At 51.8% G+C, this 13,419-nt stretch overlaps 1 protein-coding gene across 1 annotated transcript in view; it reads right to left on the reverse strand.

Moving 5' to 3' along the window:
- Positions 1-13,419, reverse strand: part of LOC119966933 (atypical kinase COQ8A, mitochondrial-like) — a 131,328-nt gene that overhangs the window by 33,950 nt on the left and 83,959 nt on the right. Inside the window, exon 7 of the mRNA XM_038798891.1 lies at positions 1,584-1,696. Within this exon, the coding sequence (XP_038654819.1) occupies positions 1,584-1,696 (113 nt within the window). The remainder of the gene's footprint in view (positions 1-1,583; positions 1,697-13,419) is intronic.

Consider the following 13,419-nt stretch of genomic DNA (forward strand, 5'->3'; position numbering starts at 1 on the left):
CCCCTCAGCTCTCTCCGCCCCTACTCCCCCCAGCTCTCTCTGCTCCTACCCCACCCCCCCGCCCAGCTCTCTCTGCCCCTACACCCCCCAGCTCTCTCTCCTCCTACACCCCCCCAGCTCTCTCTGCCCCTACACCCCCCCAGCTCTCTCTGCCCCTACACCCACCCCCAGCTCTCTCTGCCCCTACCCCCCCAGCTCTCTCTGCCCCTACCCCCCAGCTCTCTCTGCTCCTACAGCCCCTCTAAAGTTGTACCCTTTATTTTATGTTTCAGTCTTGTTCCTCCCAAAATGTCTCACTTCACATTTACCTGCATTAACTGTCTCTGCCATCTGTCTGCCCATTTTACCAATCGCTGAGCCCTCATCAAATACATTACCATCCGCTTCAATTGTTTACTAGATTTCAAATTTCATCTCAGCTACAACATTTTGAAATGTCATTGTGCAGTAAAATGCAGGTCATTAAACTATCTGAAAAGTAGCTGTGCTCCCAACGTTCACCACGTGGGGACATGGCTGTGAGCTTCACTCTGGTCAACACTTCGCTGTGTCAGCCAACACCGTCACTGCTCCAACAATCCCACAGCTTGCACGTTAGCTAAATGGGAATGTTCATGTTTCCTGAACATGGAAAAGACAAACTCTACTTATTTGATTTTTCACACGGCTCTCACTGGCTTCTGGTATTAAACGGGTGGAATTGGAGACAATGGGACTGCCTATTCCCACTCCATTTTCAGCTTACCTGCTCCGGAATCCCTCATCCATGCCTCTGTCACCTCGAGACTCAACTATTCCAGCCCACTCCTGGCTGTTCTCCACATTCATCCCTCTGTAAAACTTGGTTATCGAACACTCTGCTACCCACACCAAATTCCATCTCCCCTGGACTCGCAGCCCAGGGTCTAACCTCTGGAATTTCCTGCATAAACCCCTCCACCGCACTCTCCTCCTTAAGATGCTCGTTAAAACCTGCCTCTTAGAACAAACCTTCAGTCATCCGACCTAATACCTCCCCCAGTGGCCCAGGGCCCGTGGGGTGTTTTACAATGTTAAAGACCCCGTATATATTTCATTTGTTTTGTCAATAACTCAGTGATGAATTGAACCATGTACCAGGGAGCAATTCACCATCACTAAACAGTCTGTCACCTCAGTGGCTTAAAAACACACTGTCTGGTTTCCACCAGTGATCAACAAGCCTTCACATCGATGTGAATAAGCTGGCTGTAAATTGTACCATATAGAGTTGTCCCTGTCCACACAGGACATGAGGAGGGGAAGGAAGCAGCGTTTAGAACACAAGATATCCAATGAACCTTTGTACAGCAAGCAACAAATGAAAAAAAAACTGATTAGAAAAAGTGCGAGATGTTAACAAACCCAGAGCTCGCTGTAAAAGTACGCCAGGGATGTCAATGCAAGAAGCAGCTTTGAAAAATGAATGAAAATCACTTACTGTCACAAGTAGGCTTGAATAAAGTTACTGTGAAAAGCCCCTAGTCGCCACATTCCGACACCTGTTTGGGGAGGCTGGTACGGGAATTGAACCTGCGCTGCTGGCCTTGTTCTGCTTTACAAGACAGATGTTTAGCCCACTGTGCTAAACCAGCCCCTGCAGGGTCTGATTGAAGAAAGCCGATCACCTTTTGACATCCTCCTTTATTAAAGCTCATGTCGAAATTTCTGAGATTTCCTGCGTTGGCAAAATGGCCCAATTAACTCCTTGTGTTCCGCTCTCAGGAAGTTACAAGAATGGGATAACATGTTTGCTTTCCATCACTTCTCTGACCGTTACACTGCCTGCCAACATTGGGCAATAAACTGTCCTAATCCCAGATGTGTGCCTTCTCCTAGACTCATAACTGCTCCTTTTTTCAATGAAGTGACAGCAAAACCCTGTCAGAAAGCCAGGAAAACAGCTGGAATTACATCGCAGTAAGATTGCACAGACAGTTCCCATTCCAAATTGGCATAAATTATAAAATTAGTAATACATCAGCGGATCTCCTGTGGTATTGCTCCCAGACAGTCAGAGGTACAATGAGCCTCAGTATGACGGCCGAGACGAGCTATAACCAGGATGTTGCCTGGCCTGGAGGGTGTTAGCTATGGGGAGAGGCTGAATAGACTCGGACTGTTTTCATTAGAAAGACGGAGGTTGAGGAGTGACCTGATGGAGGTCTCCAAGATTATGAGGGGTATGGATAGAGTGGATGGGCAGGCACACTTTCCCAGGGTGGAGGGGTCAGTCACCAGGGGGCATAGGTTTAAGGTCTGTGGGGCAAAGTTTAGAGGAGACGTGCGAGACAGGTTTTTTTACACAGAGGGTGGCGAGTGCCTGGAACGCGTTGCCAGGGGAGATTGTGGAAGCTGATACATTAACGCTGTTCAAAAAGGATCTTGACAAACACATGGATAGGATGGGTATAGAGGGATACGGCACAAGGAAGTGCTGAGGGTTTTGGCCAAGTTGGTATCATGACCGGTACAGGTTTGGAGGGCCGAAGGGCCTGTTCCTGTGCTGCTTGTTCTTTGTTCTCGAGTCACAGATTCCTCTGCAACATTCCTTACTGCAAATCGTAGGAACAGGAGGCGGCTGTTCAGCCACTGGAGCTGATCTTAGGCGGTGGCGTAGTGGTATTGTCAGCGGACTAGTAATCCAGGTGTCCTAGGTTCGAATCCCACCATGGCAGAAGGCAAAATTGGAATTCAATAAGAATCTGGAATTAAAAATCTAATGTCGACCATTGTGGATTGTCGTATAAACCCATCTGGTTCACTAATGTCCATTAGGGAAGGAAATCTGCTGTCCTTACCCGGTCTGGCCTGCACATGACTCCAGACCCACAGCAATGTGGCTGTTTAGCACACTGGGCTAAATCGCTGGCTTTGAAAGCAGACCAAGGCAGGCCAGCAGCACGGTTCAATTCCCGTGCCGGCCTCCCCGAACAGGCGCCGGAATGTGGCGACTAGGGGCTTTTCACAGTAACTTCATTTGAAGCCTACTTGTGACAATAAGCGATTTTCATTTCATTTCATGTGGTTGACTCGAACTGCCCTCTGAATAGGCCCAGCAAGCAACTCAAGGCAATTAGGAATGGGCAAAAACAAAACCCATTCAATCAAAACAGATTCTCCCGACTCGTGACTCAGTTTCTCGCCACTAACAAGGGGAAGCTGCTCCCTAACCACTCACTCCCAGTCAGCACACAAGCATGGCAGCGCGCAGACCTGCTCCTCGCTTTGCTGATGCCCATCTGCACAGGCTCCTCAATTCCGTGAATGAGACGCGGAGCATCCCGTTCCCCTGAGGGGGTCTAAGGACCAGCGGCAGGGTCTGCAATGCTGCCTGGGAGGCAGTGCCAGTCAGTGCCAGTCAGTGTGGGCAGCATGACCAGGGGGATCAGCGGCAGGGTCAGCAATGCTGCCTGGGAGGCAGTGCCAGTCAGTGTGGGCAGCATGACCAGGGGGACCAGCGGCAGGGTCAGCAATGCTGCCTGGGAGGCAGTGCCAGTCAGTGCCAGTCAGTGTGGGCAGCATGACCAGGGGGATCAGCGGCAGGGTCAGCAATGCTGCCTGGGAGGCAGTGCCAGTCAGTGCCAGTCAGTGCGGGCAGCATGACCAGGGGGTCAGCGGCAGGGTCAGCAATGCTGCCTGGGAGGCAGTGCCAGTCAGTGCCAGTCAGTGCCAGTCAGTGTGGGCAGCATGACCAGGGGGAACCAGCGGCAGGGTCAGCAATGCTGCCTGGGAGGCAGTGCCAGTCAGTGCCAGTCAGTGTGGGCAGCATGACCAGGGGGACCAGCGGCAGGGTCAGCAATGCTGCCTGGGAGGCAGTGCCAGTCAGTGCGGGCAGCATGACCATGGGGATCAGCGGCAGGGTCAGCAATGCTGCCTGGGAGGCAGTGCCAGTCAGTGCGGGCAGCATGACCAGGGGGACCAGCAGCAGGGTCAGCAATGCTGCCTGGGAGGCAGTGCCAGTCAGTGCCAGTCAGTGTGGGCAGCATGACCATGGGGATCAGCGGCAGGGTCAGCAATGCTGCCTGGGAGGCAGTGCCAGTCAGTGTGGGCAGCATGACCAAGGGGACCAGCGGCAGGGTCAGCAATGCTGCCTGGGAGGCAGTGCCAGTCAGTGCGGGCAGCATGACCGGGGGACCACAGTCTAATGTTGGAAAAAGACCAACAACCTCCACCCAGCTCCACCTCTTTCCTGGTATCAGTTCCGCTTGCCACCCCCCAAATCCCCAAACTCTCCCCTCCCTCCCCGGCACCAGGTGCAGTGTCCAGGTGTGGTGCCCACACATGCCACCTGTTATAGACCCCACTGATCTATCAAGCACATGGCTCACAAAGGCCTCTCTTTGGCCCCGCAGTATAAGTCCACAATAAGCGGGAAATGGCCAAGACGGGGGTGGAGTTCCAGAGATTAGAGTCCCCCGTGGGTAATGGGCCCTGGAAATCGAGGGGTTGTCCGAAGAGAGAGCATGTACCACCAGCGAACAAGAACAGCCCCCCCCCCGCCCCTCCCAAACAGACCACCTCAGAGAAGAGCTCTGAGACCACCATCGAGGCATCACAGCTATCAACCCCACCTTCCAATAGCCCAGAGTGGGTGATATTAGTGGACAGGTTTCTGGGGCACAATCTGGTGAGCACCACACAGCCGCTGATACACATTGGGTGGGCGCAGGAACATCCAAGGCAGTCGGCAGTCGGAGGTCTGCTGGATCCCAGGACACAGCTGAGTCCCAGTCAGATCCCGAGCTGTTGCAGATGTTAGGACGTGGCCGAGAGATTCAGGAGGGGAATGCCAGCGACATTCCAGAGTGTATAGCTGATTGGAGGGGTCCGAAAGGCTAAGGGCGCAGGAGATGATGCCAACACCGTGGCACCGAGGCTAGGGTGGTGACCATAGTGGAAAGCCTGGAGCACGAGGTCAGCATCTTGAGTGGTGGTGCCCAAGGCATGGCTCAGTCTGTGCCAACCAGTTGCTGAGGAACATGTCGTAGATGCAGGTGGACGTTGCCGAGGCATTGTAGAGCATGGGCGACACGTTAGAACAGTAGGGGCGGCAAGGCACCACAGTACGGGCTGCACGGTAGCACAGTACGGGCAGCACGGTAGCACAGTACAGGCAGCACGGTAGCACAGTACGGGCTGCACGGTAGCACAGGATGGGCTGCACGGTAGCGCAGTACGGGCAGCACGGTAGCGCAGTACGGGCTGCACGGTAGCACAGTACGGGCTGCACGCTAGCACAGTACGGGCTGCACGGTAGCACAGTACGGGCTGCACGGTAGCACAGTACGGGCTGCACGGTAGCACAGTACGGGCTGCACGGTAGCACAGTACGGGCTGCACGGTAGCACAGTACGGGCTGCACGGTAGCACAGTACGGGCAGCACGGTAGCACAGTACGGGCTGCACGCTAGCACAGTACGGGCTGCACGGTAGCACAGTACGGGCAGCACGGTAGCACAGTACGGGCAGCACGGTAGCACAGTACGGGCGGCACGCTAGCACAGTACGGGCTGCACGGTAGCACAGTACGGGCGGCACGCTAGCACAGTACGGGCGGCACGCTAGCACAGTACGGGCGGCACGCTAGCACAGTACGGGCGGCACGCTAGCACAGTACGGGCTGCACGGTAGCACAGTACGGGAAGTACGCTAGCACAGTACGGGCTGCACGCTAGCACAGTACGGGCTGCACGGTAGCACAGTACGGGAAGTACGCTAGCACAGTACGGGCTGCACGGTAGCACAGTACGGGCTGCACGCTAGCACAGTACGGGCTGCACGCTAGCACAGTACGGGCTGCACGGTAGCACAGTACGGGAAGTACGCTAGCACAGTACGGGAAGTACGCTAGCACAGTACGGGCGGCACGCTAGCACAGTACGGGCGGCACGCTAGCACAGTACGGCCGGCACGCTAGCACAGTACGGGCGGCACGCTAGCACAGTACGGGCGGCACGCTAGCACAGTACGGGCTGCACGCTAGCACAGTACGGGCTGCACGCTAGCACAGTACAGGCGGCACGCTAGCACAGTACGGGCTGCACGCTAGCACAGTACGGGCAGCACGCTAGCACAGTACGGGCAGCACGCTAGCACAGTACGGGAAGTACGCTAGCACAGTACGGGCTGCACGGTAGCACAGTACGGGAAGTACGCTAGCACAGTACGGTTGCACGCTAGCACAGTACGGGCTGCACGGTAGCACAGTACGGGCTGCACGCTAGCACAGTACGGTTGCACGCTAGCACAGTACGGGCAGCACGGTAGCACAGTACGGTTGCACGCTAGCACGCTAGCACAGTACGGGCGGCACGCTAGCACAGTGGTTAACACAGTTGTGTCACAGCTCACGGTTCTCAGGTTCGATTCGCGGCTTGGATCGCTGTCTGTGCCGAGTCTGCACATTCTCCCCGTGTCTGGTGGGTTTCCTCCGGGTGCTCCGGTTTCCTCCCACAGTCCAAAGATGGGTCAGTAAGGTCCAGTTAGGTGGATTGGGCATGATAAATTGTCCTTAGTGATGAAAAAAGGTTAGGTGGGGTTACTGGGATAGGATGGAGGTGTGGGATTAGGTCGGGTGCTCTTTCCAAGGGCCAGTGCAGACTCGATGGCCTCTTTCTGCACTGCAAATACTATGATGCAGTCATTGAGGAGCATCAGCGTGGGCGTTGACACCATGGAGCCGACAACGGGGAAGAACGAGGACTGGCAGAGCCTGATGACCCAGAGGCCTCTGTAGCTCATCCAGCTGCCTGTCTGTCCCCTGGGGACCCCCAGGGCCCGAGCGGCACTGCCAGGGAGGAGGAAGCGCTGGAGGTCACCAAGGAGATAACTCCAGTCATCAGTTCTTCCGAATCTGCCCCTCCTCTTGACACCGGCGCGTCTCAAGGGCAGAACTGCTTGGCACAGCGGAGGCAGTGACACCAGCAAGTTGGTTCAGGTCCTCCGCCATGGGTATCAAAAGCCACAGGGCGCGATAAGCAGCAGACTGCCCCCACCTCGGATGCACATCCTGGGACACACCTAGACATAGCACTGGATCACACAAGATCAAGATTGAGGATCACAGATTGGGGACTGAGGGTGGTCACTCTCTGTTGCTAGGGAAATGGAAATGTTCACAATAACAATACGTTACACCTGATACATGTGAAGCCACCAACACGCTAATCTACAAAGAGAGCCTGCCCGCACCTCCAGTCGACCTCCGCACCGCCCGCCCCCGGGCATAGTGATCCAAGATCAGACGCCCCCAATGCAGACCCTGGTCAGAGGATGGGTGCGAGTGCACCCTCAGCAGTCAGACTTTGGCAGAATCGGAGGAACACCAGAGCTAACCTCACAGTGAGTGATCATCAGTCTTCTGTCTGGTACATTGACCCGCTGACCGTGTCGACACAGGCCCATCGTGCTGGGGTGATGAGACACAGACCCTGAGAGGGTGGAACTAGGTAGTCTGGCAGTGGGGTGGGGGGGGGGGGGCAACCCATCATACTGGGATGGTCCTCAAAAGCGCCGGGGATCCCGAGTGTCCCGGGTTGTAGCAGCCATGCATACTCCCTGCCAAGCCTACCAGCAGCTCCAGTGCCTGTGGAGCTGCAGACCCTAAAATGGAAATGGCTACTCACCTCCTCAGACCCCTCAGCAGCCCTTGCGCCAGCTTCACGTTATTAAAAAGGAGCGCTAAACAACGCCCGCGTGATCTCTCGCTGGGTAGCCGGTTAATTCCCGGGAGGCCTTTGTATTCGATTTCAATCTGGCTAATGAGCTGGAAATTAATGCAAATTTGGGTTAATGAAATGCTCGCCATACCGGGGTGAGACCCGGAACTCGCCATCGGGGGTGGGCCGGTTAGACGGCAAACTGATTTACGCCTGACGCGAATCTCGATTTTGGCCTTTCCCGCTGAGTAATCGGCACAGATCCACACGGGGCGCAAGGCGGTGGTTAAATCATGTCCAATATCTATAAACTCAGCAATTCCTTTAATTATCCGAACAGCCCAATTAGATCACTACTCATTTCATTTCATTTCACTTGATCTTCTATAATCACATGAGATGCAAGCCTTGCTACGAAACCTGTTGTCACAATTTAACTTCTTTAGTCCTGCTATTATTCTGCTGATTCTAGATTGCTTCCCCGTCACTGTCAGCATTTCCTTTCGAAGTGGGTAGCACAGTAGCTCAGTGGTTAGCACTGTTGCTTCACAGCTCCAGGGTCCCAGGTTCGATTCCCGGCTTGGGTCACTGTCTGTGCGGAGTCTGCACGTTCTCCCCGTGTGTGCGTGGGTTTCCTCCGGGTGCTCCGGTTTCCTCCCACAGTCCAAAGATGTGGTTAGGTGGATTTGCCACGCTAAATTGCCCTTCGTGTCCAAAAACAAAAAGGTTGGGTGGGGTTACTGGTCTACGCGGATAGGGTGGGGGGGGGTGTGGGCTTAGGTAGGGTGCTCTTTCCAAGGGCCAGTGCAGACTCGATGGGCCTGAAGGCCTCCTTCTGCATCATAAATTCTATGATTCTAAGATGTGGAGTTCATAACTGAAGGCAACATTCCAGATGAGGTCTAACCAGAACTTTGGATAATAGCCATCCAGCCTAGAGGCCGGCATTCCATTAGCCTTCCAAATTATCACCACTACAGTAATTTCTCTAATTAGAGCCCAAGTCTTTCTGCTGGTACACAGTTCTTGCCGCACCATTTGAAAGTATCTGGATCTATTCTTTGTGGATATGGAGTGAAACCCCTGTTGAAGGATAGTGGAGTCTGAACTTCCATTCCTTTCTTCCAGACTCACTGGATTTCATTGTTTTTGCTGTTTTGTACCATTTGGGTAGCTGCCTTCCCTTATCCTGTGCTGTTGTGAAGGAGCTAGTTCAACATGAGAGGTGTTTGCTCACTGGTCCAACTTCCACCCCTCGGGACTGCTGTTGTGCACCAAGGTACATTTCAATCGTTCACACACTGCTATCACCAGTCCTCCCACCAAGATGCTCCTGTTATCTCCATTCTTGTTCCCTCATTCTGTAAAGCACACTCTCCACCCAGGTCCATTCCAACTTTTCCTCCTGTTCTCTATTCCTGCATCATTCCTCTGACAGTCTCCCATTCAAAATCATCATGGGAGTTCCTCACCTCCACATGAAGAGCCGTGTGTGCAGTTCTGGTCACCTCATTATAGGAAGGATGTGGAAGCATTGGAAAGGGTGCAAAGGAGATTAACCAGGATGCTGCCTGGTTTGCAGGATAGGCCTTATGAGGAATGGTTGAGGGAGCTAGGGCTTTTCTCTTTGGAGCGGAGGAGGATGAGAGGCGACTTAATAGAGGTTTATAAGATGATGAGGGGGATAGATAGGGTGGACGTTCAGATTCCTCGGGTGGATGCAGCCGTTACAAGGGGACATAACTATCAGGTTCAGGGTGGGAGATATAGGAGGGATGTCCGAGGTAGGTTCTTTACTCAGAGAGTGGTTAGGTTGTGGAATGGACTGCCTGCTGTGATAGTGGAGTCGGACACTTTAGGAACTTTCAAGCGGTTATTGGATAGGCACATGGAGCACACCAGAATGACAGGGAGTGGGATAGCTTGATCTTGGTTTCGGACAATGCTCAGCACAACATCGAGGGCCGAAGGGCCTGTTCTGTGCTGTGCTGTTCTATGTTCTATGTGTGACGTCACATACAGTAAGGCAGCTGAGTAGTTATGGAGTTTGACTCGTGACCAAAATGTTGAGAGTTCAAGCGTCATCACAACATTTTTTTAAATACGGTCATCAGTGAACGGATAATAGAACAATGATTTTAATGGCAAAACAAACATTTGTTGCTTTTGGGAAAGGGAAGACGAAGATTTCCTGGGCTAGTTTATCGCTCATTCTAGTTTCACACCAGACGTTGACCAGGGAATGAAGTTTAAAATTTCATGGTGCTCAAATCCCTCCATGTCAGACACGGGAGTTAAGTTGAGATCAGCCATGATCTAAATAAATAGCAGAACAGGTTCAATAGGAGGAATGGTCCACTCGTGCACCAATCTTCCTCAAATTGGTACACAAAATTGATCACAACTGTCAACTTATTTCAAGCTAAATGTATTCTATTCCAGGACCTTGATACTGTGGGTCCTATTTCTAACCTATACTGCCTTAGAGTATGGCTGGGAGAGTAGTATTAATCCCAGTGAAGACATTTGAAGTTGGGTTTGTTTACTGTCATGTGTACCGAGATACTGAAAAGTATTGTTCTGCATAACGTCCAGACTGATCGTTCCATACATGAAAAAAAATACACAGGGCAAACATAAAATACACAACGTAAATACGTATACACAGGCATCGGGTGAAGTATATGGACTGTAGTATTACTCAGTACAGAAGATGTGTGAAGAGATCAGTTCAGTCCATAAGAGGGTCGTTTAGGAGTCTGGTAACAGCGGGGAAGAAGCTGTTTTTGAGTCTGTTCGTGCGTGTTCTCAGACTTCTGTATCTCCTGCCCGATGGAAGAAGTTGGAAGAGTGAGTAAGCCGGGTCAGAGGGGTGTTTAATTATGCTGCCCGCTTTCCCAAGGCAGCGGGAGATATAGATGGAGTCAATGGGTGGGAGGCAGGTTTGTGAGATGGACTAGGCTGTGTTCACAACTCTCTCAAGTTTCTTGCGGTCCTGGGCCGAGCAGTTGCCATACCAGGCTGTGATGCAGCCCGATAGGATGCTCTCTATAGTGCATCTGTAAAAGTTGGTAAGAGTTAATGTGGACATGCCAAATTTCCTTAGTTTCCTGAGGAAGTATAGGCGCTGTTGTGCTTTCTTGGTGGTAGCGTCGACGTGGGTGGACCAGGACAGATTTTTGGAGATGTGCACCCCTAGGAATTTGAAACTGCTAACCATCTCCACCTCGGCTCCGTTGATGCTGACAGGGGTGTGTACAGTACTTTGCTTCCTGAAGTCAATGACCAGCTCTTTAGTTTTGCTGGCAGTGAGGAAGAGATTGTTGTCGCTGCACCACTCCACCAGGTTCTCTATCTCCCTCCTGTATTCTGATTCATCGTCGTTCAAGATCCGACCCACTACGGTCGTGTCGTTAGCAAACTTGCAGATGGGGTAGAAGTGTGAAACACCCAGTCATACAATGGAGAGATGCGGTACCATCAAATTGGTTTGCATCTTTGAGCGGTTGAGCTCTGCGGGATCTTCCGGAGTGTCGTGGGATTTTCCGGCCTGCCAAGGGTGGGCATCATCGCGGAAGGGACGGGAACATTTGGCCAAAAGTCAATAGATTTTTGGCTGCTGTCCACATTTCCCTGTCCTGTCTGTGACGATACCCCCTGCTAATACGGTCAAAAATGAAAGACTTGCATTTCTATACCATCTTGCATGTTCCAAAATTTTGTCGGCGATCACTCGCTAATGAGTATGATTGTCCAATTGAGAAACCCCCTTGTTACTGGTCACGAGTCCTGTGGGTTCCTGCGTGGCTGATGAGCCCAGTCCTGGAGCTGCACCTCTCATTCTTCTTGGGGCTGGTTTAGCACAGTGGGCTAAACAGCTGACTTGTAATGCAGAACAATGCCAGCAGCACGGTTCAATACCCGCACCAGCCTCCCAGAACAGGCGCCGGAATGTGGCAACTAGGGGCTTTTCACAGTAACTTCATTGAAGCCTACTCATGACAATAAGCAATTATTATATTATTATTAAACCCCAGTGAATATAGGCCCAACCTACTCAACCTTCCCTCCTCAGGCAACCCCTTCACACCAGGAATCAACCTCGTAAACCTTCTCTCAACTTCTTCAAAGGCAAGTATATCACTGCTTGAATAAGGAGACCAAAACTGTACACAGTACTCTATGTGTGGTCTCAACAATGCCCTGTTTTATACTCCATCCCCTTGTGATAAAGACTAACATTCCATTTGCCTTCCTAATTACCCTCTGTACCAGCATGCCAACATTCTGTAGTTTCTCTTGATTTAAATAATATTCCGCTTTACTGTTTTTCCTGCCAAAGTGGACAACCTCGTATTTTTCCACACTAATAATAATAACTTATTGTCACAAGAAGGCTCAATGAAGTTACTGTGACTCCATCTGCCACATTTCTGCCACATTTCTGCACACTCATTTAACATATCTAAATCCCTTTATCGGACTCTTTGCATCCTCCTCACTACATGCTTTCCTATTTTTATACCATCGGCAAATTTGGAACGGTCACTGTTGTAAATCAGGAAAGACGGCAGCACGGTAGCACAGCGGTTAGCACTATGGCTTCACAGCACCAGGATCCCAGGTTCGATTCCCCGCTGGGTCGCTGTCTGTGCGGAGTCTGCACGTTCTCCCCGTGTCTGTGTGGGTTTCCTCCGGGTGCTCCGGTTTCCTCCCACAAGTGCCGAAACTCGTGCTTGTTAGGTAATTTGGACATTCTGAATTCTCCCTCTGTGTACCTGAACAGGCGCCGGGGTGTGGCAACTAGGGGATTTTCACAGTAACTTCATTGCAATGTAAGCCTGCTTGTGACAATAAAGATTATTTTTAAAAAGCCAATTTGTGGACAGCAAGCTGGCACAAACAGCAATGTATAATGGCCAGATTATTTCTTCAGGGGTTGGTTAATGAATAAATATTGGTCCAGGACACCAGGAAGGTCTCACCTGCCCTTCTTCGAATAGGTCACCTTAAAGAGTGCAGACAGGGCATCAGCTTAAGGTTTCATCAAAAAGACAACACCTCTGACAGGGCAGCATACCTGCAGCCGCCGCTCTGAGAACCATAGGCAAGTTAGAACAGGAGGCCATTCAGCCCATCTTCTCCATGCCAGCCCGAGGACACCATGGTGCCCTTTCTAATCCCACCTTCCTGCACCCGATGCACAGCCCTGTAGCTTACAGCACTTAAGGTGCAGATCCAAGCACTTTCTAATCCCACCTTCCTGCACCCGATGCACAGCCCTGTAGCTTACAGCACTTAAGGTGCAGATCCAGGTACTTTAAAAAAAAAAAGAGTTTAGGGCTCTGCCTTCACCACCAACTCAGGCAGTGAATTCCAGACTCCCACTACCCTCTGTGTAAAAAACATTCTTCCTCTTGTCTCCTCTACACCTTCTGCCACTGATCTTGAATCTATGTCCCCTGGTTCTAGAATTCTCCACCAAGGGAAACTATTTTACCTTTTCCACTCTATCTCTTCCCCTCTTTTCCGCTCTTAATTTTGTACACAATCAAGTCACCCCTCACACTGTGCTCTGAGGAAAATCACCCCAGTCTATCCAATCTCTCCTCGTAGCTACACTTTTCTATCCCTGGCAACATTCTTGTAAACCTCCTGCACACTCTCTCCAGAGCAATTACGTCCTGTCTATAATGTGGTGGCCAGAACTCCACGCAATACGCCAGCTATGGCCTCACCG

This window comes from Scyliorhinus canicula, chromosome 6 (genome assembly GCF_902713615.1).
Source record: "Scyliorhinus canicula chromosome 6, sScyCan1.1, whole genome shotgun sequence".
Taxonomy (NCBI): Eukaryota; Metazoa; Chordata; class Chondrichthyes; order Carcharhiniformes; family Scyliorhinidae; genus Scyliorhinus; species Scyliorhinus canicula.